At 46.9% G+C, this 25,143-nt stretch overlaps 1 protein-coding gene across 2 annotated transcripts in view; it reads left to right on the forward strand.

Moving 5' to 3' along the window:
• PHF1 (PHD finger protein 1) overlaps positions 1–25,143 on the forward strand; it is a 959,509-nt gene that overhangs the window by 708,007 nt on the left and 226,359 nt on the right. For both annotated transcript variants that reach the window (XM_085623702.1, XM_085623708.1), the window contains exon 12: positions 7,829–7,958. In XM_085623702.1, the coding sequence (XP_085479828.1) occupies positions 7,829–7,958 (130 nt within the window). The remainder of the gene's footprint in view (positions 1–7,828; positions 7,959–25,143) is intronic.

Raw genomic sequence — 25,143 nt, forward strand, 5'->3', positions numbered from 1 at the left:
ATGTATTAGGGATTTTGATAGGGAGCATAGATACCGTATATAAAATATGAGGAGTAACCATCATTTTAATAGTATCCAGTCTACCCCACCATGATAAAAATAAGGGGGACCACACAAGGAGAAGAGATTTCAATTTATTCATTAGTGTGTTAAAAGTGAATTTAATAGTATCCGTTATATTGGAGGCAAACCAAATGCCAAGGTATTTAATTTTAGAAGGACACCATGCAAAGGCAGTATCAGAAAACATAAATTGATAACATATCGAATTTAAAGGGAGAACCTCCGTTTTAGATAGGTTAAGTTTGTAGCCAGAAATGGATGAATAAAGGCGGACTTCCTCTAAAAAAGGGGGAAGGGATTCACTCGGATTGGACATGTATACCAATATATCATCCGCATAGGCAGATATTTTAGTTTCGACAGACGCAGAGGCAAAACCTTGAATTTTGGGGTTGGCTCTAATACGCTCCAGAAAGGGTTCCAAGCATAAGATAAAGAGTAACGGGGAAAGTGGACAACCTTGTCTGGTACCTCTAGATAAGGGGAAAAATTGAGAAAATTGGTTATTAACAAAAATACTAGCCCTCGGACATGAGTATAAAAGTTTAATAAAAGAAATAAAGTTAGGGCCAAATACAAACCATTGTAATGTGTGAAACATAAATTGCCAATTTATACGATCGAATGCTTTTTCAGCATCCAGGGACAAAGCAGCCAGAGGATCTTTATAATTTTTACCATAGGAAAGGATGTTCATGAACATTCTAGCGTTATCGGAGGCCAATCTACCTTTGACAAAACCAACCTGATCAGTCTTTATCAGTAGAGGTATGATATTGTCAAGCCGTGACGTAATAATCTTAGCGAAGATCTTGCAGTCATAATTGATTAGTGAGATTGGGCGATAATTTTTACAAAAAGAATGATCCTTATCAGGTTTAGGAATAATGACGATCAAGGCATCCATAAAGGAGCCAGATGCTTTCGCGTCAGTAATGAAGGAGTTAAAAAGCTGCAATAGTTTTGGGGCAAACAAAGATTGGAAAGTACAATAAAACTCCACCGGTAATCCATCCGGACCAGGGGCTTTTGACTTTTTCAAAGCTTGTAAGGCAGTAAGTATCTCTTGTAAAGTAATATCCGCCTCTAAAGCAGAGAACTCAGCATTCAGAGAAGGAGGTGCAGGGAGCCCAGAAAAGAAAGTATCAAGATTTTGAGAAGAGGGAAATGTATCATCAGAATAAAGAGACTGATAGTAATCATGAAAGACCGCTGCAATTTTTTCATCAGAGGACACCAGATTATTGGTGGACTCATCCATGATCGGACCTATGGTCTTACGTTCAGAGCGGATTTTTAAGTAATTCGCTAGCATTCTGCCTGCTTTATTTTGACCTCCGTGAAATTTAGATTTTATTCTAAGTAAAATATTACAGGCATCGACTGTCGCAATCTTGTTAAGGTCGGTTTTAGCTGCAATTAAATTCTTTAGTGCGTCTGAAGTTTTGGAGGAGAAATAAACATGCTCTAATTTTTTAAGCTGTTGTAATTGGTCCTCATACTTTTTCACATTGGCCTTCTTTTTCCGGGACACAAAAGAAATAGTAAAAGCACGGAGAGCCGCCTTAAAAGTATCCCAGTTATTAGGAATAGAAGTGTCTGATGGGTTGTTAAAGGTAAAAAATTCATTAATAAAGGAGGTGACTTCTTTAAGATAAACTGTATCCGATAACAGGTGAGTGTTAAATTTCCAGCGATTAAATTTAGTGGAGGTAAGTGAAAGGTCAAAAACAGCATAAACGGGGGCATGATCCGAAATAAAAATAGAGCCAATCTCAGATTTTTGGATAGACGGGAGTAGGGGTTTGCTAACTAAGATATAATCAATTCTAGATCGGGTGTGATGCATATTAGAAAAAAACGTATATTCCAATAAATCAGGGTTACAAGTTCTCCAGACATCATACATTGGACGAGAGGCAATGGCCGATTGAAAGGATTTATGGGTCTTATCCGGTTGAAATTTGCACTTGGATAAGCGGTCCGAAAAGGGATCTAACCATTGATTAAAGTCGCCTGCAACAATAATGTTAGGACACTCAACAGTGGAGAGGAGAATTTTGATATCATTCCAGAATTTTGGATCCGGTTTCACAGGACCATAAATATTTAACAAGACTAACGTTTTGTTGTGTAAAACAATCTTGGCCATTACCCATCGACCTGCATCATCATTTTGAGAAGATAGTATTTGCACAGACAAAGTTTTATGAAACAGTATGGCAAACAACTTGGCCTACCCACTGCCTTTTTAATTTCAGTGACTCAACATCATTACAATGGGTTTCTTGAAGAAAGGAAATTTGAGAGTTGAGTTTAGATAAATGAGATATTACCTTTTGTCTTTTAACGGGATTTCCAAGACCACGGACGTTCCACGTAACAAAATTACACATACGCGAGGGTCAGGGGTATGAGATACACATGGTGTAGGAATACTTCAAAGACAAGACGACACTGGAAAACAAAATGCACATGGAAATTACAAGAAGAAACAGCATAGCACAAAACCACACTTCTAAGAAAAATCAACAATCCCTTGGCATTAAAATATGTAGAGAGAAGTCTAAAAGCGCCACAAATGAGGAAAAAAGAAGGGGAAAGAACTAAGAGGAAACATGGGAAATCTCGAAAAAAGAAAAGAGTGATGCACCAACCAAAGAGAGACTGAATTAAGAAAATGCGAGAAAGAGCAGGGGAGGGAAAGGAGATAAGTAAACGTAGAAAGTATAGAAAAGTGGAGAAGAAAAACAGGTCAAGGAGGAAAATCCAGACCTGAAAGACACCAATAAAAAAGTGAGGTTGAAGCGTGAAGAGACCGGAGAGAAGACAGCGGTACATAGCACATGGATAAGAGTGAAAGCAGGAATAAACCTGGTATTGTAAGAAAGGAGCAGAGGATGGGCGATATGAAAGAGAGTAGAACGAACTGAGCAAGCAAGAGCCATTAACAAAAAAGAAGAGACGTGATTAACAAACATGCGTGAGCAAGAGAGAGTACGAAGAACTATATATAAGAAATATCTATTATAACCACATAGAAGCTTTTTGAGCACATCACATTAAAGCAGTAATGAGAAGAAGCACTCAATGATTTGTGTCCATATTCCGAGAAGAAATGCTATTAAGGAACAATTTCAATTTTCCCGGATCATCAAAGGACCTTGTCTGGCCATCGTGCGTGATCTTGCAGATGGAGGGATGAAGTATGCCATACTGGACGTTCAAGTGTCTCATTTGTGGACGTAATGCAAGGAATTCTTTGCGTCGGGCGTTGGTCGCATTTGAGACATCTTGCGAGATAAAGATATTATGACCTGACCACGTAAGGTGACGTTTAAGTTTAGCTGCTTTGAGTACAGTCATAAGTTCTGTGAACTCCAGAAAAAGCATGATGATACCACGTGGTTTGGCAGAATTTGGTTGAAGACTACCTAAGCGGTGAGCTCTCTGTATATTCAAGGGTGAGGATGACTGAAGGCCCAAGAGATCATGAAGGAATTTTTGGAGGAAAAGCAAAATATCGGGACCCTCAATATTCTCTGGCAAACCAAAAAGACGGAGGTTATTCCTTCGATTACGATTTTCCAAATCCTCAGTATGGAGCTTTAGCTTATGAATCTCTTGTTCCAAGAACGGTATTTTTGTGGCAACATCTTGAGTGTCACTGACGCGCTGTTCTAACTCACTCACCCTACCTTCCATGACAATCCATCGGTCCTCTATTTGTTGCAACTTTTCATTTGTGGCGACCATAAAGGGTTGAAGACCACGTACTTCTTCTAATATATTATCTAGTACTGGGCTTTGGGAAGAAAGAATAGGTGAAGGCGGGTCATTTTTCTGCCTTTTAGGCTTTGCACCAGAAAAAGACGGCTTATTTGGGGGATGGGAGTCACTAGACATCTTGGTACTTTGACTTAACACCTTCTTAGCAGGAAAGAGTATGCAAAGTTCTCTCATACGTTGTCAAGGTGCACACACCAGAGACAATAGATAAACAACAGTGACTTTGCAATAAACTGGTGTGCTGATAAAACAACAGAGAAAAAAGAAAAAAGAAAAACCACTTCTATAATGTCAGTCAAGGGAAGGGACTTTCATGTTTTAGCTTCACCCCTCAATTGATACTAACATCATATGAGAAGACTAGTAGCACATAACTTTGAATCCCAGCGAGATAATGTAGCCACTAGTTCATATTCTGAGCGAGCGTGACCAACAAAAAAGGCAGTGCAATTATATTCAGGGGACACACTTTCTTGTATAATTTGACAAAGAGTCTCATATAGCCTTACAGCACCACCGTAGAACATATAAAGCTGTTCCATATCCAGCCTGCAGCTCTGTATGTACAGGGACAGAGGGGTTAACCACGGTTTCTGAAGAAAAAAAAATTATTATGAGACCTTCCCCTGTCAAAAAAACGGCACAAAACCAGCATGGTCAGGGGTTAATATCAACTGCAGAACTTAAAACAGACTCCCTCTCGGGTAATAATAAAGCAATTATAGCATGTTTGGACCCTGGAGGTGCGTGCGCGGTAATGCAGGGATGAGATACGGGCGCCGCGTCGCAAAATGGCGGCCGCCCGATATTACCTCAGGAAATCGTACCGCCACGTCTCCGGGTGATAGAAGCGATACAGCTCGCCGTTGATGGGCAGTTCCGAGTCACGGCATGCTCCGCTGACGAATTCTTATAAAAACAGCATTCGCAGCTCGCTGGGAAGCCTTCCACGCAGCTACATAGCACCGCGTCCGAGCGGAGCTATCGGAGATCCGCCATCTTCTCTCGGCGTTCAAGCCACGCCCCCCGTGACAGGTCATTGTTAAACACCCCTTCCCATTTCCACCCCCTCCCCATTGTCATGAAGGTGTGACTGCAAGGAAGCCCTCCCCCTCTCAACGCTGCCAGCAGCAGCTCTTGGGAGCCATGTATGCTGTTTTCTGAGGTTTGGAAGAGTTGCCAACTTGACACCATGCCTTGAGACATCGGCTTTCATGTCATAAATCAGTGCATTCTGGGACTTGTAGTATTCCGTTACTTCACTAAAAGCAGCTGGTCAAAGTGATCTGTTAACAGTGATTTGTGAAACGAGAGCACACGACTGACTTTGGTTGCACATCCTGCGTGGGCCTTTGCTAAGTTTCTGGGGCTTGCAAGTGTGTTATGCGGGTACTCAAACACACATGGCAAGTACGGATCGCTTGTGACCTTCCGTGTCTAGTGTGTGTAATGGCGGGGGTGTCCCTGGCGCTCATAAGAGCTCACTTTATCAGATCGCAGACTCGACAGGTGAACACCGCTGAGAAGGGCACAGGCTAGGGCGAACCACACAAACACGAGACCTGGACCCAAATCTCTACTTCCCCATCATACTGACCAAACTGTGTGCTCTTGGGCACCTTATCCCCGTTTCTCGTGTCAATTATCTGCCAAGGTCAGCAGCTCTTAGAAACAGAACAGAACACACACACACACCGAGCGAAGAAGTGTCACATTTCCATTTATTAAGTGAAGGGGCGATAACTCCCACCCTCACATCCTTGCAACTAGCGAGTGAGGAAACTCAGCGACGCGTTTATTCACTCTAGAGACTGGGTGTCCGGATTTCAATTCTGGCAAAGCAAACTCAGGGTTTCAGTCTCCTGGGACCGCTTTCATTTAGTTGCGATTTTCCTGTGAACGCGCCTGCGGATTAAACGAACTGCAGATTACTCCCCCAAAAAGCTTTTAATAGCTCTAAAATTGTTTTACGTCATTTGGTAATGCCGGTGTTATAAACTTAAAGAAGACACGGAAACAGCACTCGCGGCACAAGACCTAAAATGAAGCAAGGGGGAGAGGACGCCATGAACACCGCCGCCTTTCTCCGAGGCAAAGCAGAAATGCCTCGGAGAAACGCAGCGGCGGTTTCAGATTCGGGGGCGTGTTTCTTTTTCTCTCCTCTTGCCATTGGCTGGAGGAGAGAAAAACACGCCTAAAAAAGGGCGTGGCTAAAAAGTGGAAAGAACAGCACAGAACACGCCCCCGAATCTGAAAAAGACGGAGCCTATTTGGAGTGACGGCTCTCTCCTCCAATGGCTGGCCTCCGTTTAGGAAGCCAGCCAATGGAGGAGAGGCAAAAAGAGAGGCGGGCTAAAGAGCCACTCTCAGAAACATTAAATCTCCGACTTCCGGTTCTGCCTTCGGCAGACCGGACGGTCCTCGACCTAAAAAATCAGCACTGGTCAAATGCAGGCTAAATGTTTCCACTGCTTACTTTGGTATTAGATGGGCCCCTTATCAGAGGTTTTCTCTTGGTTGCTAGGACTGTGAGAATATGTCCTTAGCAGTCGGAATGTGGTGTTGAGGACATGACCTAATCGTCCTTTGTGTTAAAGGTTTCAAAGCCCTTCTTCCGATTAGACTGCAAGAACAATAGATATCCCTGTGGTACATAGCTGCTAATGCTACTGGTCTGGAAACAGATATAAAAAAATGAAGGTAGAAGCTTGAGTAGAGTTCTGTGGAATAGCTTTCCTATTAGGATATTTTTACTCAGTGCAGGGAATAAAATGGCAGCAAGGCACTTATCTGGTGAGCTGTAATGTGATCTCAAAGACCATGATATTTTTCACAAAATCTTCACAGAGGCAGAGTGGTGGCCAGAGTGGGAATTGCATGGAGTTGAGAGACCGCATCCCCACTTTTCTGTTTACCAGACTGAGTTCACTTGAGTTCGCTTGTCTAGGAAATCTGTCAATGCTAATAAACCTAGAGCTTGCTTGCATCAAGTGATGAATGTAGCAGGCCACACAGTTCAAGGGCAGCTTTGTGTTTCACAATTTTTATTTAGACGTTAGCCCTGACATTTTAGGATCCTCAGAAGGTCAGTAAAGAAGATGCCTACTCACAGAACCAGTCTGAATTTCTGTGATGGGCTTTCACCCTGTCTGAATTAGTCACAAAGTAAAAAATCCAGCATACAGGGAGGGACCTGTTGCAAAGGCATTAAGTCATTGATCCCTTTTTCATTATGGGTAATTTTCCAAAATATTTACTGCAATTACAGCAGGTCAGACACGTTTTTCGCAAATGTCCTTTCTCCCTTGTTCTTTGCCTATGATATTATATGGTGTTACAATACTTATGTTTCAACAGAGCCAGGACACTTAAATAGAGGAATATGCAGGCATGAGTGTTAGCAGTCAAAGTGGTATGATGGGGAACAGAGAAAATGGAGTTGTGCTGTTCAAGGGCAAAGCTGTCTGGGCCTGGATGTGTATTGAGTGAGTGAGTGATACATTTAATTAAACAGGATATATCCAGTTAGGCATTCAAGCAGTGACGATGAGCTGCACGAAGGAAGGATTAATGGCTTGTTCACGAAGCTACTGGTTTGAAATGGTGACCAGAACTGGACAGATGTTTATCTTTCTTGAGATAAAGTGATGCACATTGGCTTTATTTACGATGCCAGGTAGTTACCAGAACTTTACAACTGCTGAGGACAATGGCCTTGAGGAGTTAGTATGATCTTTGGCTTTGTGGTTTACTTTGGGTGCGTCCAAGTCCTCAGACCTTGTGAAAAGTCCTACATATTCTTTCTTACTTGAGAAAGGATTCTATTGGGTCCTTCCTTATATCCCCTCTCTAGTCATGCTTACATACATACATTTTCCGCCAGACAGTGTCCTGTGTTGCATTCTTCCCTAGAATCTAAGAAAGGTTTAGCTCCCTTCCCCCCTGAGTGCTGTTCAGATAAAGAGATCTCTTGCAGTTCTTTTTCAGGGCAGGGTGGGGGCAGAGAGCACAAGCGACTGAGGAGCAGGAAGCAGAAACCTACGGCACAAAGTATGGAGCTGAGGAGCAGGAAGGAGAGACTGCAACTGGAGAGAGCTGTTACAAAGGTACCAATGTGTGGGGTGGGTCTGATTTAGTTACAAAGGAGTGCCTAAGAAATGTGTAATCTTTACTGATGCCGTTCAGTTAAGTCTTTTTTACAATGTTTATTGAAAGGTCTCTTAGGAGGTAAAGAGATCAGAATCCTACAGAATGGAACCCATGTTTTGGGGGAGGTTGTGGGTATGAGAATAACTAGATGCAAAGTGTCTACTCTTCAATGGAATAGGTTGATAAAGGTGGGGAAATTATTTGTAGGAGCAGGCGTATAATGAAGATGAGGGGAATTACCAGTTATGTGTGGTGAGTGAGGGTAGTTAACATTTGGATACAGCATACTGAAGAAGAGGAATCATTTCTTGGAGCAGATGATAGTACTATATGATTGCAAAGGAAAGTAATTCTTTGGTGATGATCGAGGGAAAACAGGGAAAATGTCTTCATGAGTAAATTCCTCTTTGTGAGCTGGTTTATTAGCAAAGATATTGCAGTCAAATAATCAATGCAAATATCATTGATTTGTAATGGTAAAATAAATTATAAATTTTAGATGGCTGATAATGGAAACCAGTGTTTGTAGGTGGAAGGCACAACGAAAGCAGTCACATTTTGTGGGATGGGGACACCTATTGTGATTATTACAGACTAAATGTAATGGTTGAACATGGTAGATGCAGGAGGTATTATTCGGGAGGGACTGAATAAAGTGTTTCTGTTCATAAATGTTTGCTGAGGAAAGTCATTTTAAAGAATAGTAAATGGGTGAATCATCGGTTTGGGATATATGAAAAAGGAATTCATTAGTTGGACGCTGTAGATTGTGTAGTCTTTTTAGAAACTTCGTGAGGGAATTCCTTGTTTCGAGGTGGTTAATTTGGAAGTCATTGATAAGAGGTAGTTAATGCTGAAAGTCATTAGAAGAAGAACATTTAAAAATCATTACATGGAGTTGGTTAATGGTGAAATTTATCAGTTGAAGATCTTTGGAGATGGAAGCCATAGTAGAAAGTGAATGATGTGGAAAGTCACAGGTTGTAGATTAATGAATGTGAGTAGAATGTGTTGTTGATCACATACTGTGACTCTCATGCTATCTAGTGTTGGGTTTAGAATAGTTTGCAGCATGTGCAGCTGTATATCAAGTCCTGTTCACATTCTTGCCATCTAGTGTTAGACACGGAACAATACAAGTTGTTTCTCATTGAAAAAGGAAGTTCATTTTGAGGTGATATGTTATCTCACCTTAAACACACAAGGAGCACACTTCTCCTCATATTAATTTGTTGTCATCGGAGTCAGATGTATTTTGACTGCTGTGCTACTATTGTGCATCAGTTCACTGTGAGAAGTTGGCCTGATATATGATGTCACTAGTTCTAGTGTACACCTTGTATCAGTCCAAACAACCCTTATGGTGATTGGTTGTAAAGTCAACCTTATAGACCAGCTATCCTAGTGGTAGCATGGACAAGAGCAGTCTTAGGCTAAACTCTGTATGGCATGTGAAGCCAGCTGTTATACCATTTGCAATCCCTTGAATACCAAATAAAAGGACACCACAACAGATATATTATGTAAATAGAATGTATTTATTCTAGCCAAAATACCCTCAGCACTCTTTATGAGATTCGAGGTAAGTACAACACAGTCTTATTTATGCATACATAAGTCACACAGGTAAGTAATACAGTTAGGCCCTAGGGGCCCTGTAAACCATATACTAAGTAAGTGGTATAAGAACCACTCTCACGAACACAGGCTTGGCCTAGGCCTAGGGAATCGCTGGGGCTACACTATACTACCAGTTACTAGGCAGTGGGAGGCCCAAGGGATTCAGGTGCAGAGTGGAAACACTCACGCGTAATGCGTTGAAGTCGATAGAAATAGTAATGTTTAGAAATTAAGAGTTTTAGGACACTTCGGAAGGAACTAGGAGTTAGAGACTTGGAAACTAGACACTAGGATAGTCAATACCCTTGTGAGCACCGGAGTACTCAAGTTACCTAGCCCACGGGCTGCGGGTGCATAGGTGTGAACTCGCGTCGGGTTTCGTCATCGACTCCTATGGATGCCTGAAGAAAAGATGCTGACAGGCAGTCAGTGAAGAGTGTCCGGTGGATTCCAAGGATGGAATCAAGAAGGAGGCGATACCCTCTGTATTGACTGTTGGATACTATGCCATGTTGTCGAGTCTGTTCAATAAAAAGATTTATAAAAAAAGGAGGATACCTGCCAGCAGAGGGGACAGAGTCTAGGTCACCAGCCTGGAGCCGGGAAGGAACCAGGAAGGCACCAGGCGATGTCGTGAAGATGCAGGTGAAGAGGTGAAGCTTGTCGCAGCAGCCACGGGTACCAGGAGGCGTCGAGGACGACCAGAACCAGGAGGCGAGCTGTCCCACGAGGGCTCTTGCTGTTGGCGGCGTCGATGTCGAGTTTGGACCGAACAAGCCTTGGCAAGCGCAACCCACGCAGAATGAAGGATTTGCTTCTGTTGCACACCAGGAAGGCCTGAGGTGCTTCACTTTCACAGGGAAGCAAGGGCCAGTCTGGAGGAGCCAAACCAGTGGTGAAAAGTCAAGGGTTCGTCGTCACAGAGGTTACTAGCCAACGGGCAAGCAACCGGACAGACGCATCGAGCAGGAAAATGCAGAAGGGCCCCACGCAGAACTCGTGGAGTGTGGAGGGCTGATCTTCGGTGCAGATGGTGCTCGGGGTTGGGGCTTCTCAATCCCCAGAGCACAACTTCGAGGATGCCTCAGAAGCTTCGCTGGAAGCTAGTAGCCAATTTTCCCAGGTAGCCGGTCCCACATCTCTCGTCGCCTCCACGGATCTCAGCTTTGATGTGGATCAGGGTCGGAGAAGTCTGGAAGTCAAGGCGCTGGTCGGGCTCTGCAGTCTGTTCCTCGTAGAACTTGGGCAAAGCAAACGGCAGGTCGCTTGATGGTGCCTGTTTGCACAGGGTGGCCACTCCTTGGTCACAAGGGAGATTCTTCAGTCTTCTTCCGTAGTCGAATGTCGAAGGTCCAGAGTTTCTGTTCAAGTTTAAGTTTTCAGGATAATCCAAAGTCCTAGGGACTCAGCTCCCACTCTTATACTAATCTGGGGGGCTGGGTTACCTGCTAGGTCCCTCCTATGGGTGGGACCAGGGAGGGGGGTGATTACACCCCCTTCCCTTTGTCCAGTTTCGCGCCAGGACTGGGACTGGAGTGCCCCAGCACCGGTTTGAACCGGACTATGCATGGGACACCTTGTGTGCCCCAGGCAGTGTCTCGTTTCTTTCATCCCTCCCTGCCCCAATACACTAAGTCCTGTCTAGGGTGGTGCTAGCACCTCCCAAGGCAGGAAACCTATTGTCCAAGCCTCCCTCGCTGGAAGGACTCCCAGCAGCAGGAGGTCAGACTTGTGTCTGTGGCAGCAGCATCCATTTTGTGATGCTGGGGCTCTGGTTAACTTTAACCGGGTAGTAGGTCTTCAACATGTCTTCTCCCTCTAGGAGGGAGGAATATTATCCTCATCGCCAGAAATGGTGTGGCGGTAGTATTCCAAAGTGTTAGACACCTTACACAACATGTTTCGATAAAGCCAAACCATAGTTACCATAACCGCGAGGATTATAAGGCACTTTAAGAGTATATGGTAGGCGATATCATAGAACAGCTATAAGGACATGGTTCCGAAAGATGCAGACAGGCTCAGCTCATGCTAGAGCACAATCTCACATGTTACCAAGCCTTCAGGATTGTTAAGGCCTGCCATAGGAGTGACTGATAGGTTACCCATGTTTCTATATATAAGGTAGGTATAGGAATACTACACCTAAGCAAGGGGTGATTACACGACCTTGCCCCAGCTGAGTGATCAGCCAGTTGTGTCATAATGGAAGGCCAGCCAGGGGTGGCATAATACATGCTGCAGCCCCTGGTAGGCCTAGGGTACACCTAAGCCCTGGATACCTAAGGTACACTGTACAGGGCCCTAGAATGTGATCCTTACCAATTGGGCTATGTACCTAAAGTACATAGTATGAATTTAGAGAGAGAACAGCTGGGCTGTGGGTCTGATTAGCAGGCCCACAGCCACATCTAAGTCGAAAACCAGTGAAGCAAAAGCAAAAAGTGGGGGTGAACATAGAAAGCAGACCCTACTCTCCTACACAACCCACGCCCCCCCCCCCCCCAACTTGGGGACATTAAACTAACCTTGACCAGTTGAGTCTTCATGTTCTAAGTGGAAATATCTGGCAAGTCCACCTGCATTGGCATGGTCAGTCCCAGGTCTGTGTTCCACTGTGAAGTCCATCCCCTGTAGGGAAATGGACCACCTAAGAAGTTTGGGATTTTCACCCTTCATCTGATTTAGCCACAAGAGGGGATTATGGTCTGTCTGAATCTTGAAGTGAGTGCCAAACAGGTATGGCCTCAGCTTCTTCAGGGCCCAAACCACAGCAAAGGCCTCCCTCTCAATAGCTGACCAACGTTTCTCTCTAGGGGTCAGCCTTCTACTAATAAAAGCAATGGGCTGGTCTTGACCATCTATATTCAGTTGTGAAAGAACAGCTCCCACACCCAACTCAGAAGCATCTGTCTGGACAATGAACTCTTTGGAGTAGTCTGAGCTTTTCAGAATAGGTGCAGTGCACTTGGCCTGCTTCAGGTCATCAAATGCCTTCTGACAGCTTACTGTCCACTGAACATTCTTTGGCATCTTCTTAGAGGTCAAGTCATTAAGTGGTGTCACAATGGACCCATAGTTCTTAACAAACTTTCTGTAGTACCCAGTCAGGCCCAAGAAAGCTCTGACCTGAGTCTGGGTAATTGGAGGAGTCCCGTTCTTTATGGTCTAGATCTTGCTCTCCAGTGGTTGAACCTGACCCCCACCTACTGGGTGGCCCAGGTACACAACCTTGCTCTGCCCTATCTGGCACTTAGTGGCCTTGATAGTGAGGCCTGCCTTTTGCAGGGCCTCTAAAACATTCCTCAGGTGGACCAAGTGATCCTCCCAGGTGGAGCTAAAGACAGCAATATCATCAAGATAAGCTGCACAGTAGTCATCCAGGCCCGTAAGGACTTGATTCACCAACCTGGAAAGTGGCAGGTGCATTCTTCAAGCCAAAGGGCATTACCACAAATTGATAATGTCCTCCTGGGGTTGAGAATGCAGTTTTGGCCTTTGCACTCTCAGCTAGTCTGATTTGCCAGTAGCCTGCTGTCAAGTCAAATGTACTCAAAAACTTGGCAGCTGCCAGTCTGTCAATGAGCTCATCTGCCCTAGGTATTGGGTGGGCATCTGTCCTAGTGACAGCATTGAGACCTCTGTAATCCACGCAAAACCTCATCTCTCTCTTACCATCTTGGGTGTGATGTTTTGGCACAAGAACTACAGGACTAGCCCAGGGGCTCTCTAAAGGTTCAATGACTCCCAGCTCCAACATCTTTTGTACCTCAATCTTTATGCAGTCCCTGACATGGTCAGGTTGCCTGTAGATTTTACTCTTCACAGGCAGACTGCCACCAGTGTCCACCTCATGGGTGCACCAGTTTGTCTGACTTGGGGTCAGAGAGAACATATGTCTGTAGGCCTGTAGAACTTGTCTGCAGTCCTGTTGCTCAGTGAGGCTGTCAGAAAAGACCACACCATCAACTGAACCATCATCAGGGTTCTGAGTCAGCAGGTCTGGGAGAGGGTCACTCTCTTCCTCCTGCCCCTCATCTGTAGCCATGAGTAAGCCCATGTCTGCCCTGTCAACATATGCCTTTAACCTGTTGACATGAAGCACCCTGTGGGGGGCTTCTGGGAGTCCCAAGGTCCACCAAGTAGGTGACTTCTCCCTTCTGTTCAACAATAGTGTGGGGTCCAGACCATTTGTCCTGGAGTGCTGCTGGGGCCACTGGCTCCAACACCCACACTTTCTGTCCTGGCTGGTACACAGTCAGCACAGCCTTTTGGTCATGCCAAGCTTTTTGGAGTTCGTGGCTTGCCTCAAGGTTTTTAGAAGCCTTCTTCATATACTCTGCCATCCTGGAGCGGAGGCCAAGTACATAATCCACTATGTCCAGTTTGGGTTGTCTGAGAGGTCTCTCCCATCCTTCCCTTACTAGACACAGGGGTCCCCTTACAGGATGCCCAAACAAAATCTCAAAAGGGCTGTAGGCAACCCCTTTTGTGGGGCCTCTCTGTAAGCAAACAGAAGGCAGGGTAAAAGGATGTCCCATCTTCGCCTAAGCTTGTCTGGTAAACCTTTTATCATCCCTTTTAGGGTCTTGTTGAATCTTTCCACAAGCCCATTGCATTGTGGGTAATAGGGTGTAGTGAATTTGTAGTTAACACCACACTCCTTCCACATTGCAGTCAAATATCCTGACATGAAGTTGGCACCGCTGTCAGAGACAACCTCCTTTGGAAACCCACTCTGGAGAATACTCCAAGTAGGGCCCTTGCCACAACAGGAGCTGTTGTGGTCCTTAAGGGTATAGCTTCTGGATACCTGGTGGCATGGTCCACTATCACCAGTATGAATCTGTGCCCAGATGCTGTTTGGGGGTCCATTGGTCCAACAATGTCCATCCCCACTCTCTCAAAGGGAACCCCCACCACAGGTAGTGGTATGAGGGGGGCATTTGTGGTGCCACCTGATTTGCCACTGGCTTGGCAGGTGACACAGGAGCGACAAACCTCCTTGGTATCTTCTGACATGTGAGGCCAGTGAAAGTGAGGGACAAGTCTGTCCCAGGTCTTATTGTGGCCTAAGTGTCCTGCAAGGGGAATATCATGGGCCAAGGTAAGAAGGAAGCCTCTGAAACTTAATGGTATGACCAACCTCCTGGACGCACCAGGCTTGGGGTCTCTAGCCTCTGAGCACAGCAGCCCTTCATCCCAATACACTCTATGGGTACCTTGAGCATTCCCTGCAGCCTCAGCAGCAGCCTGCTGTCTGAGGGGTTCAAGAGAAGGACAGTCTAATTGTGCCTGCCTCAGATCTGCCCTTGAAGTTCCCCCTGTCCCAAGAAACTCAACCTAGTCAGGTTCCAGTTCTTCTAGGACAGTTCCTTCAGGGCTCTCAGAATCATCCTCCTGTGAGGGCTGATTCTCTACGTGAGGCAGGGGGGGGAAGTCACAGCCTTAACCCTACTGCTCTTTCTCTTGGGTTGTGTCTGGTCCATTGTCCCAGGATCCAGCACTTGTTCAGTGTTGCACTTTTTGGCCTGTTACCTAGTCACAGCAAGGACATGTGCATCTATTCCCAGCATTTCTGCATGGGTCCTCTACTCCACTTCAGCCCACACTGAAGTTTCAAGGTCATTTCCCAACAGACACTCTACAGGAAAGTCTGAACTCACCACAACTTTCTTGAGGCCAGTTACCCTCCCCAGGAGAAGTTAACAATTGCCACACTATGGGAGGTAGTGGCATTGCTAGCGTTGGTCACTAGGTAATTCTCACCTAGCATGATCTGTCCAGGGTCCACAAAGGCAGGTGTCACCATTGTGACACTAGCACCTGTGTACCTGTAGGCCTGAGCCATTCTCTGGTTGATCAAAGGAGTCTGTCTGTACTTGCCCAGGTTACTGGGACCCACAGTAGAGGACAAAGCTATGTCCCCATCACAGATCAGAACAGCCTGAGTGGGTATTCTGACTAGGCCAGAATCCACTTCAGTTCCCAGGGTTAACCCTATTACACCCTTTCGCTGGGAACCACCACTTACAGCTGGACTAGGGGGTACAGTTGCCTTAGGGGCAATGGTGGTTGGGGGCTTGTCCTTTTTGGTGCATTCACTAAACCAATGGGAATTGGACTTACAATAGTTACACCAAGGTTTCTTTTGGCCACCTTTTTGGGACCCCCCTCCCCCTGAGCCTTTTGGGGGCCTGGTGAAGACTTCTGGTCTTTTGAGTTCTGCTCATTACCCTTCTGGTCTGCCTTTTTCAGATCACCGCCCTGCTTCTGGTTTTTCTGCTTAACTCTAGTCCTGATCAAATTATACAATCCTGTATAGTCCTTAAACTTACTACCCAATAACCAGCCTTCCAAAGCCTTAGTGGCACAATCTACAAAGTCAGTTCAGTCCTGAGTCTGTGTCTTCTGGGTATCTCTGAACAACAACCTGTATTGTTCAGTGGTTAGGCCAAACCCATCAATCAGAGCACTCTTCAGGACAGTGTAATTGTCAGCATCCTCATCACTAACTGTGAGGAGCTTGTCTCTACCTTTCTCAGAGAAGGGGAGCCACAAGATAGCTGCCCACTGACTTTGGGGTATCTGCTGTACTTTGCAAGCCCTCTCCAAAGCAGTTATCCATTTGTGGATGTCATCCCCACACTTGTAGGGAGGGACAATCTTGCTCAGGTTTCTATTGTCATAGGACCGGTCTCTATCTTTAGGGATAGTGCTGCCACCAGTGGGTCCTAACCCACTTAACTTTTGCTCTCTGGCCAGAGCAAGTCTCTCTTTGGCAAGGGCAAGTTCTTCCCTTTCAATCCTCAGATTGACTTCCCTCATTCTGGCCTGATGCTCTTTTCTCTGTGGAGAAGTCATTCCCCTGTGAGAAGAGGCATTGGAGCTATTAGAGACATGGGAGTGGATAGATTCCCTTGAAGGGGATCTTCCTCTCCTGCTTCTCTGGTTAAGTCCACTTGAGGGTCTGAATGGGGGGACCCCATTCTGACTCCCATGTAGGCTTAAGTTAGCCTGGCTAAGTCTCCTAACTTGGACCTGGCTATCTACCTCATCTTCTGAAGTCCCTGCTGACTCATCTAGATCAGTATTGTGAGGGGAGTCTTCTGTAGAGGGTAGACCCTCATTGGTACCTAAGGTACCATCTTGGGAGGCTCTCTGAGCATCATACTCTTCTAAGATCTCCACTAGGTAAATGAGGGTAGGGTTTGAACCCTGTTTTAACTTTCTGGAGGTACACAATTGTCTCCTCTCCTGAAAAGTTAGGGTATCATATCTGGAGGGTATCTTTCTAGGATATACCCCTCCTGAGAGAGAATCATCTTGATCTCCTCTCAGAGACATGATCTAGTGAGGGTGTGGTGTGTGCACCTACCTACACTAGTTGTATCTACTAAAACCGCTCTAGTAGTTGTAGTCAGGGTGTGCTAGGCCCTTCAACCTACAACAACTAAGTTCAGTAGAACTTAAGTATTTATAAGCTATGTTATATGTACCTGACAAATATCCTTGTGATCTTTCAATTTGATATCTCAAGATTGCAATGGTATTACAACAGCAAGCTCAGATCCCAACCGCTGCTCACCAATGTGAGAAGTTGGCCTGATATATGATGTCACTAGTTCTAGTGTACACCTTGTATCAGTCCAAACAACCCTTATGGTGATTGGTTGTAAAGTCAACCTTATAGACCAGCTATCCTAGTGGTAGCATGGACAAGAGCAGTCTTAGGCTAAACTCTGTATGGCATGTGAAGCCAGCTGTTATACCATTTGCAATCCCTTGAATACCAAATGAAAGGACACCACAACAGATATATTATAAAAATAGAATGTATTTATTCTAGTCAAAATACCCTCAGCACTCTTTATGAGATTCGAGGTAAGTACAACACAGTCTTATTTAAGCATACATAAGTCACACAGGTAAGTAATACAGTTAGGCCCTAGGGGCCCCGCAAACCATATACTAAGTAAGTGGTATAAGAACCACTGTCACGCACACAGGTTAGGCCTAGGGAATCGCTGGGGCTACACTATACTACCAGTTACTAGGCAGTGGGAGGCCCACGGGATTCAGGTTCAGAGTGGAAACACTCACGCGTAATGCGTTGAAGTCGATAGAAATAGTAATGTTTAGAAATTAAGAGTTTTAGGACACTTCGGAAGGAACTAGGAGTTAGAGACTTGGAAACTAGACACTAGGATAGTCAATACCCTTGTGAGCACCGGAGTACTCAAGTTACCTAGCCCACGGGCTGCGGGTGCATAGGTGTGAACTCGCGTCGGGTTTCGTCGTCGACTCCTATGGATGCCTGAAGAAAAGATGCTGACAGGCAGTCAGTGAAGAGTGTCCGGTGGATTCCAAGGATGGAATCAAGAAGGAGGATACCTGCAAGCAGAGGGGACAGAGTCTAGGTCACCAGCCAGGAGCCGGGAAGGAACCAGGAAGGAACCAGGCGATGTCGTGAAGATGCAGCTGAAGCTTGTCGCAGCAGCCACGGGTACCAGGAGGCGTCGAGGACGACCAGAACCAGGAGGCGAAGTGTCCCACGAGGGCTCTTGCTGTTGGCGGCGTCGATGTCGAGTTTGGACCCAACAAGCCTTGGCAAGCGCAACCCACGCAGAATGAAGGATACGCTTCTGTTGCAGACCAGGAAGGCCTGAGGTGCTTCTCTTTCACAGGGAAGCAAGGGCCAGTCTGGAGGAGCCAAACCAGCAGTGGAAAGTTAAGGTTTCGTCGTCACTGAGGCTACTAGCCAACGGGCAAGCAACCGGACAGACGCGTCGAGCAGGAAAATGCAGAAGGGCTCCACGCAGAACTCGTGGAGTGTGGAGGGCTGATCTTCGGTGCAGATGGTGCTCGGGGTTGGGGCTTCTCAATCCCCAGAGCACAACTTCGAGGATGCCTGAGAAGCTGCGCTGGAAGCTAGTAGCCAATTTTCCCAGGTAGCCGGTCCCACGTCTCTCGTCGCCTCCACGGATCTCAGCTTTGCTGTGGATGTGGATCAGGGTCGGAGAAGTCTGGAAGTGAAGGCGCTGGTCGGGCTCTGCAGTCGGTTCCTCGTAGAACTTGGGCAAAGCAAACGGCAGGTCGCTTGATGGTGCCTGTTTGCACAGGGTGGTCACTCCTTGGCCACAAGGGAGATTCTTCAGTCTTCTTCCGTAGTCGAATGTCGAAGGTCCAGAGTTTCTGTTCAAGTTTCAGTTTTCAGGAGAATCCAAAGTCCTGGGGACTCAGCTCCCACTCTTATACTAATCTGGGGGGCTGGGTTGCCTGCTAGGTCACGCCTTATGGGTGGGACCTGGGAGGGGGTGGTTACACCCCCTTCCCTTTGTCCAGTTTCGCGCCAGGACTGGGGCTGGAGTGCCCCAGCACCTGTTTGAACCGGACTATGCATGGGACACCTTGTGTGCCCCAGGCAGTGTCTCGTTTCTTTCATCCCTCCCTGCCCCAATACACTAAGTCTTGTCTAGGGTGGTGCTAGCACCTCCCAAGGCAGGAAACCTATTGTTCAAGCCTCCCTCCCTGGAAGGACTCCCAGCAGCAGGAGGTTAGACTTGTGTCTGTGGCAGCAGCATCCATTTTGTGATGCTGGGGCTCTGGTTACATTTAACCGGGTAGTAGGTCTTCAACATGTCTTCTCCCTCTAGAAGGGAGGAATACTATCCTCATCGCCAGAAATGGTGTGGGGGTAGTATTCCACAGTGTTAGACACCTTACACGACATGTTTCGATAAAGCCAAACCATAGTTACCATAACCGCGAGGATTATAAGGCACTTTAAGAGTATATGGTAGGCTATATCATAGAACAGCTATAAGGACATGGTTCCGAAAGCTGCAGACAGGCTCAGCTCATGCTAGAGCACCATCTCACATGTTACCAAGCCTTCAGGATTGTTAAGGCCTGCCATAGGAGTGACTGATAGGTACACATGTGTCTATATGTAAGTTAGGTATAGGAATACTACACCTAAGCAAGGAGTGATTACACAACCTTGCCCCAGCTGAGTGATCAGCCAGTTGTGTCATAATGGAAGGCCAGCCAGGGGTGGCATAATACATGCTGCAGCCCCTGGTAGGCCATGGGTACACCTATGCCCTGGGTACCTAAGGTACACTGTACAGGGCCCTAGAAGGTGATCCTTACCAATTGGGTTATGTACCTAAAGTACATAGTATGAATTTAGAGAGAGAACAGCTGGGCTGTGGGTCTGATTAGCAGGCCCACAGCCACATCTAAGTCGAAAACCAGTGAAGCAAAAGCAAAAAGTGGGGGTGAACATAGAAAGCAGACCCTACTCTCCTACATTCACCACTTTTACTCCCGACAACTGGGAGAAGAGAACTTCTAGCATTGAAAATTACTAATTTTTGATTGCCTAAGAACCAACTGATCTGGAAAGTCGGTGACCATTTCGTATCAGAGTCGAGATTAGTTATATACGTCTTTGCGGACAGTGAAAATGTCTACAACCCAAGCCCTTATCCACAACAGGAGGACACTCCGCGTCATACTCCATTGCAAACTTATGCAGTGCACAGGAACATTTACATTGACCAAATTGCAGGTATTTCTCCATCAAATTCACTTTTGATGAGGCCACATATGAAGTGTTCAGGGCAAAAGCCCTTATCCCACAGAAATGGAAAACAGATGTAATCAAATCTTCAGGTGGACACAGCTAGCTGCAGATTCCTTAATTTTAGAGTAGACCTAGGACCCTGGCTGGATCTGGAGAAATGTACCAGAAATGCACTTGTGAACCAATGCCATCTAGCCCTAAGGTGACTCCATACCACCCCGGAGGTGATGGAACAGAGTCGCATACAGAGCCACACTGGCATGTTGAAGTCAGTTCCTTTCAAAAAGCTCTTCAACACCTCATCAGGGGGAGCAAGCGCTATATAAATGCAAACCTTTTTCCCTCTTCTATCTCTCCACTATCCTTCTCATAGGAAATCTCTGACTAACATATCCACCACTCAAATTATTTTCATATTTCACTATACTAATTCACCACTATTTCTTTATGGGTTCTGAAGTAGCGTGCTACTAGCCAAAAAACCGTTTCAACACCTCATCAGAGATAGCAAATGCAAACCTTTTTCAATCTTATGTCCCTCCACTATTCTTCTCAATCCAAATAACTGACTAACATATCCACCACTCAAATTACTTACATATTTCACTATTCTAATTCACCCCTAATCCTTTATGGGTTCTGAAGTAGTGGACTACTCGCCAAAAAAGTGCTTCAACGCCTGATCAGGGGTAGTAAGCACTATATAAATGCAATTACAAATACCATTTCTTCCCAAGCGCTCTGATGTGGATATGGAGCACTGCTCTCAACTCTGATAGGAAGTACTGACACCTGTCACCAACCCTTGCATCATGCTATGAGATCAGCCAGTTATTAGGCAGACAGACTCTTGCCCTCTGCCTCAACACCAGTATTATCAGAGGCTTGAGGCTCTCTTCGGTTTTAATTCTGATGCTGACATTACTACTTTTCCTTTGAACACTGATGATGAGGAGGGCTAGTAGTTTACTCGTCCTTCATTACACTGATTAATAATGGCTTATATTTGAACCCACAAAATGCCTTTGCGCTATGCATCTTCCCTGATACAGACAGAGACTTGACGCCGTGGTTGCCAATGTAAGAAAGTGTACCTTTCCCAGTTGTGTTATGAAGGGCAGCGAAAGTCTCAGACTTGCAAATGTCTATTATTGAGATGTAAATACAAAACAGAATGGTATATTGTCAGAATAAATTGTCAACAAACACTTTTCCACAGTGATAACCTCAATAAATAACTGGTATGTTAGTTTATTTATAACAAAACATAGTTCATTGATGCCGCATCCAGGGCGACTGACGCTGGAATCTGGGGCCCACAGTTCGATCCCCGGCACCGGCGGCAGGTCGGCCCAGCACCATGTGACTCTGTGCAATAGCTTGCTTAATCTTCCCGACGGCCCCCAGCGCCGGGATGCCTCCGGGTAACTCTTTTCGCTTTACAAATACTGGATTTACATTTACATTTTTATGTACATTCTCCAACACCTGTACTCTTGGTATTCATACCTGGGGAAAAACATATGTATTAACATTTGTTCGAGGCCTGCTTGCTGTAGATACACATGCTTCGCATACTCTTACCATCTAGTGTTAGGTCCGGATGTTTGCAAGTTGTTTTTCTTCAAAGAAGTCTTTTCTAATCACAAGGTAAGAAGCCTCCTCCTTTCGGTGATAGTGCACATGGGCATCAACTCCATTATTAGATTGTTTCCTTTCCGCTATCGGGTTCGGACGTGTATTGCTGCGCCCTGATTCAAAACCGTCAATCGGGATCTCTTTGGTGCGTAATTTACTCTACCCTTGTTGGTATTGTTTCAAATGTGTCTTCTATCATTCGCGTGTTGAAATTCGGAAAACGGTAATTATCAAATCGGGAAACTTTAACTGCGGCATTCGGGCCTCACCCGTTTCCTTTACCTAGCTTACACTCAAAAATACAACATCAAGTCTTCTGCTGATGGACCGGACTCCTTTTCAATTCTGTCCTCGATAACATTCCAAATACCCACACACCGATCTTTATTAGGTTTGTAACCTCTGCTTCTCTCCGGAACATAAAGATGATGATTGCGGCGCTTGTCGGTCGTTCCCATCCAAAAAGACTCAGCGGGATCGTCTGGCTCGAACAAGAGAAATGCAGCTGCAGAGTATCGAGGATACCCCTTATATATTTGGAGAAGATTTAGATCAAGAAGAAATGAAAGCGTCTGCAGCGGAAGAGGAAGAGGCCTTCTCCGTCTAGGACTCCGAACCAGAGTTGTAGATTGAACTAGAGTTCCACAACATTACAGCTAGACAGGGTGCCGTGAGTACCACAGCCCCTTTGCCCGCAAAACCCGTTTCCACCAAACAAAAGGCTTCTGGGCCCTCACTGCCATCAGGCTATTGTAGGCACTGAGACTCTGATTCCAAGGCCCGCCCTTCTTCTCTGCACTGAAACAGCAAGTCAAGACTTCCGTCTCGAGCCGAGATTACAACCCTCTGGTTCCAAAACCTTTCACCACATTCCTCAAACCCTCCACCTTCTTCACCAGTACCTATTATACCAGCTTCATATCTCCTACACATCGCACCACCGGGCTCTCCGGGTACGTATCCTGATATAGGGGATGTGGATGACACTTATTCACAGCCACCACCAGATCCACGGGATGTTTATAATATAGATCCACCTGCAGACACAGATCCATACCCTCCTAAACCTTCCCTTACCAAGGAGTGACTTTACACAAGGAATCTTCAGAAGAAGATTTCCTCTTTGAAACTTTAGGAAACACACATAAAACATCAGCCATTACTTATGTTGAAAGGTATCATGAGGCATGCTGAAGACATTTTTAAAGATCCAGTGAGGGCACGTATAATAACACCTAGGGTGGATAAAAAATATAAAACCCCTACCATCTGAGCTAGTTTTTATTAAGGGCCAGCTTCCTTTGGATTATTTAGTTGTCTATAATGCTCGTTAAAGAGCATAATCTGAAAGAAACACGTTAGTTAGATTCCTCACCTTAGAATATCCGCAGGCGTCAGGATGGATTCGGAAAGATTTTTCGTCAGCAATACCCCTTGCGCGTCGCTAGGCGTCGTCTGCGGCTCCACGTCCGTCGTCGGCGTCGTGCGCCGGAATGACGTCGTCGGAGTACTTGGGCGCCGCCCTCGCTCGCTGACGTCAGTTCTTCTTTTTTTCCGTGCCAGACAGCGCCGATCCGGGAAGAGCTTACTTTTTGCCTCTTTTTGGTCTTCTGTCGACTCGACTTTGGAGCCGGTAGGATGCCTGGTTTTAAGGCCTGTGACGATGTCGGTGACGGACCACCATCGCCGGTGCCTTTACTGCCTGGGGCCCGACCACGATGCGGAGTCGTGCCTCGACTGTCAGGCCTTGACCTCGAAGGCTAGGCGGGAGCGGTCCCGTAAGCTTCTCGAGCTTCGGCACTCTGCTCCGCGCCGTTCACGGTCACGCAGGAGGTACAAGGACCGGTCGCGGAGCCGCAGTCACCATCATCGCTCGTCAGGGTCGAAGTCTTCAGGTAAGTCGAAGCGCTCGAAGAAGTCCAAGAGGCGACACCGCTCTTCGGACTCCCCTCGCCGGTCGCGGGTCAGGGTGGTCCCACCCCCACGGCTCCGTCGGAGCTGCAGGAGCCGCGTCAGTCTCCATACCCGCCGGTCCCTGGGACTGACGCGACTCCGGCGGAGATCAGCGCCTTCCTCTCGGCCATGAGGGGCCTGGCTCCGCCGGCAACGCCTGCCGGCGCGCCTTCGGGCCCCGCGGGCTCGACTGGGCGACCTCGCGAGCCGGTGGCTCCGGCGCTGTCGACGACTTTGGTCCCGACGCCGCAGGTCCCCGAGGGATCCAGGCCTGGATCTCTGCCGGCGCCGTTCGTCCTCACGACGCCTCCTCTGCCGGCGCCGACACCGGTTCCACCCCCGGCACCGTCCCAGGACGACGCCATTCCCCGGTTTAGCTCCGGTCCAGGCCTGGCGCCGGTGTGGCGACGCATCCGACGCCGATGCATGAGCATTTCATCTACTGCCCTGCGCCGGTTATTCCTCCTGTTTATCAGGAATCGGATGACGGGGGCAACTGGGAGGGGTCTGAGGACCCTATGGCCAGACAAGCCGACCTTTCACAGGACTGGTCAGACGAACTGGGGGATGCCAGTGATCTGGACACCTCCGCGGACGCTGGTTTCATCTCTACTCCGACTGTGGCCTCGGAGGAAGGTGACTCTTTTTCAGTTGTGCTGCGCAAGGTGGCAGATGCCCTTGAGCTGGAGTTGCCTGCTGCGGCCGTGAGGACTAACATCCTCACAGAAGTGCTTCAACCGTCAGCAAGCTCCACAGAGCCTCTGCTGCAGTTCAATGAGGCACTCGTAGACGTTCTGCAGGGCACCTGGTCCAAGCTCTCCACAGTACCTCCTGTGGATCGGAACGCGAGAAGGCGGATAGTGCGCTGGCTCGTTTCAAGGACTCCCGGGCTACGGCCAAGTCCTTGGGTCGTTCGGCCCCGCGGCCGCAAACTTCCGCCTTTCGTCCCTTTCGTGGCCAAGGAAGGGGCGCCTCCTCACGTCCGCCTAGCCACCGGCCGCAGAACTAACCTGCACACGGTCGCGGACTCCGCCGAGGCGGTATTGTAGGACAACGTGCCGGTCAGTCCACATCCACCCCGGCAGCATCCGCCTCAAAGCCCCCTAGTCCGAGCTTTCAGGCCCATTCAACGCCAGTGGGCGGCAGAGTTCGCTATCACCTGCTCCACTGGCGTTCCATCACGTCGGACAGGTGGGTGCTGCAAATCGTCTGACGGGGCTACTCCCTCCCCTTCGAGACGACCCCTCCAGCCATGCCACCACAGTACCACCGCATGTCGGGGGATCACTTCTCTGGGAGGAAGTTACGGCCCTCTTGGCCAAAGAGGCCATCGAGCGCGT

Source organism: Triturus cristatus, chromosome 1_1, assembly GCF_964204655.1.
Source record: "Triturus cristatus chromosome 1_1, aTriCri1.1, whole genome shotgun sequence".
NCBI lineage: Eukaryota > Metazoa > Chordata > Amphibia > Caudata > Salamandridae > Triturus > Triturus cristatus.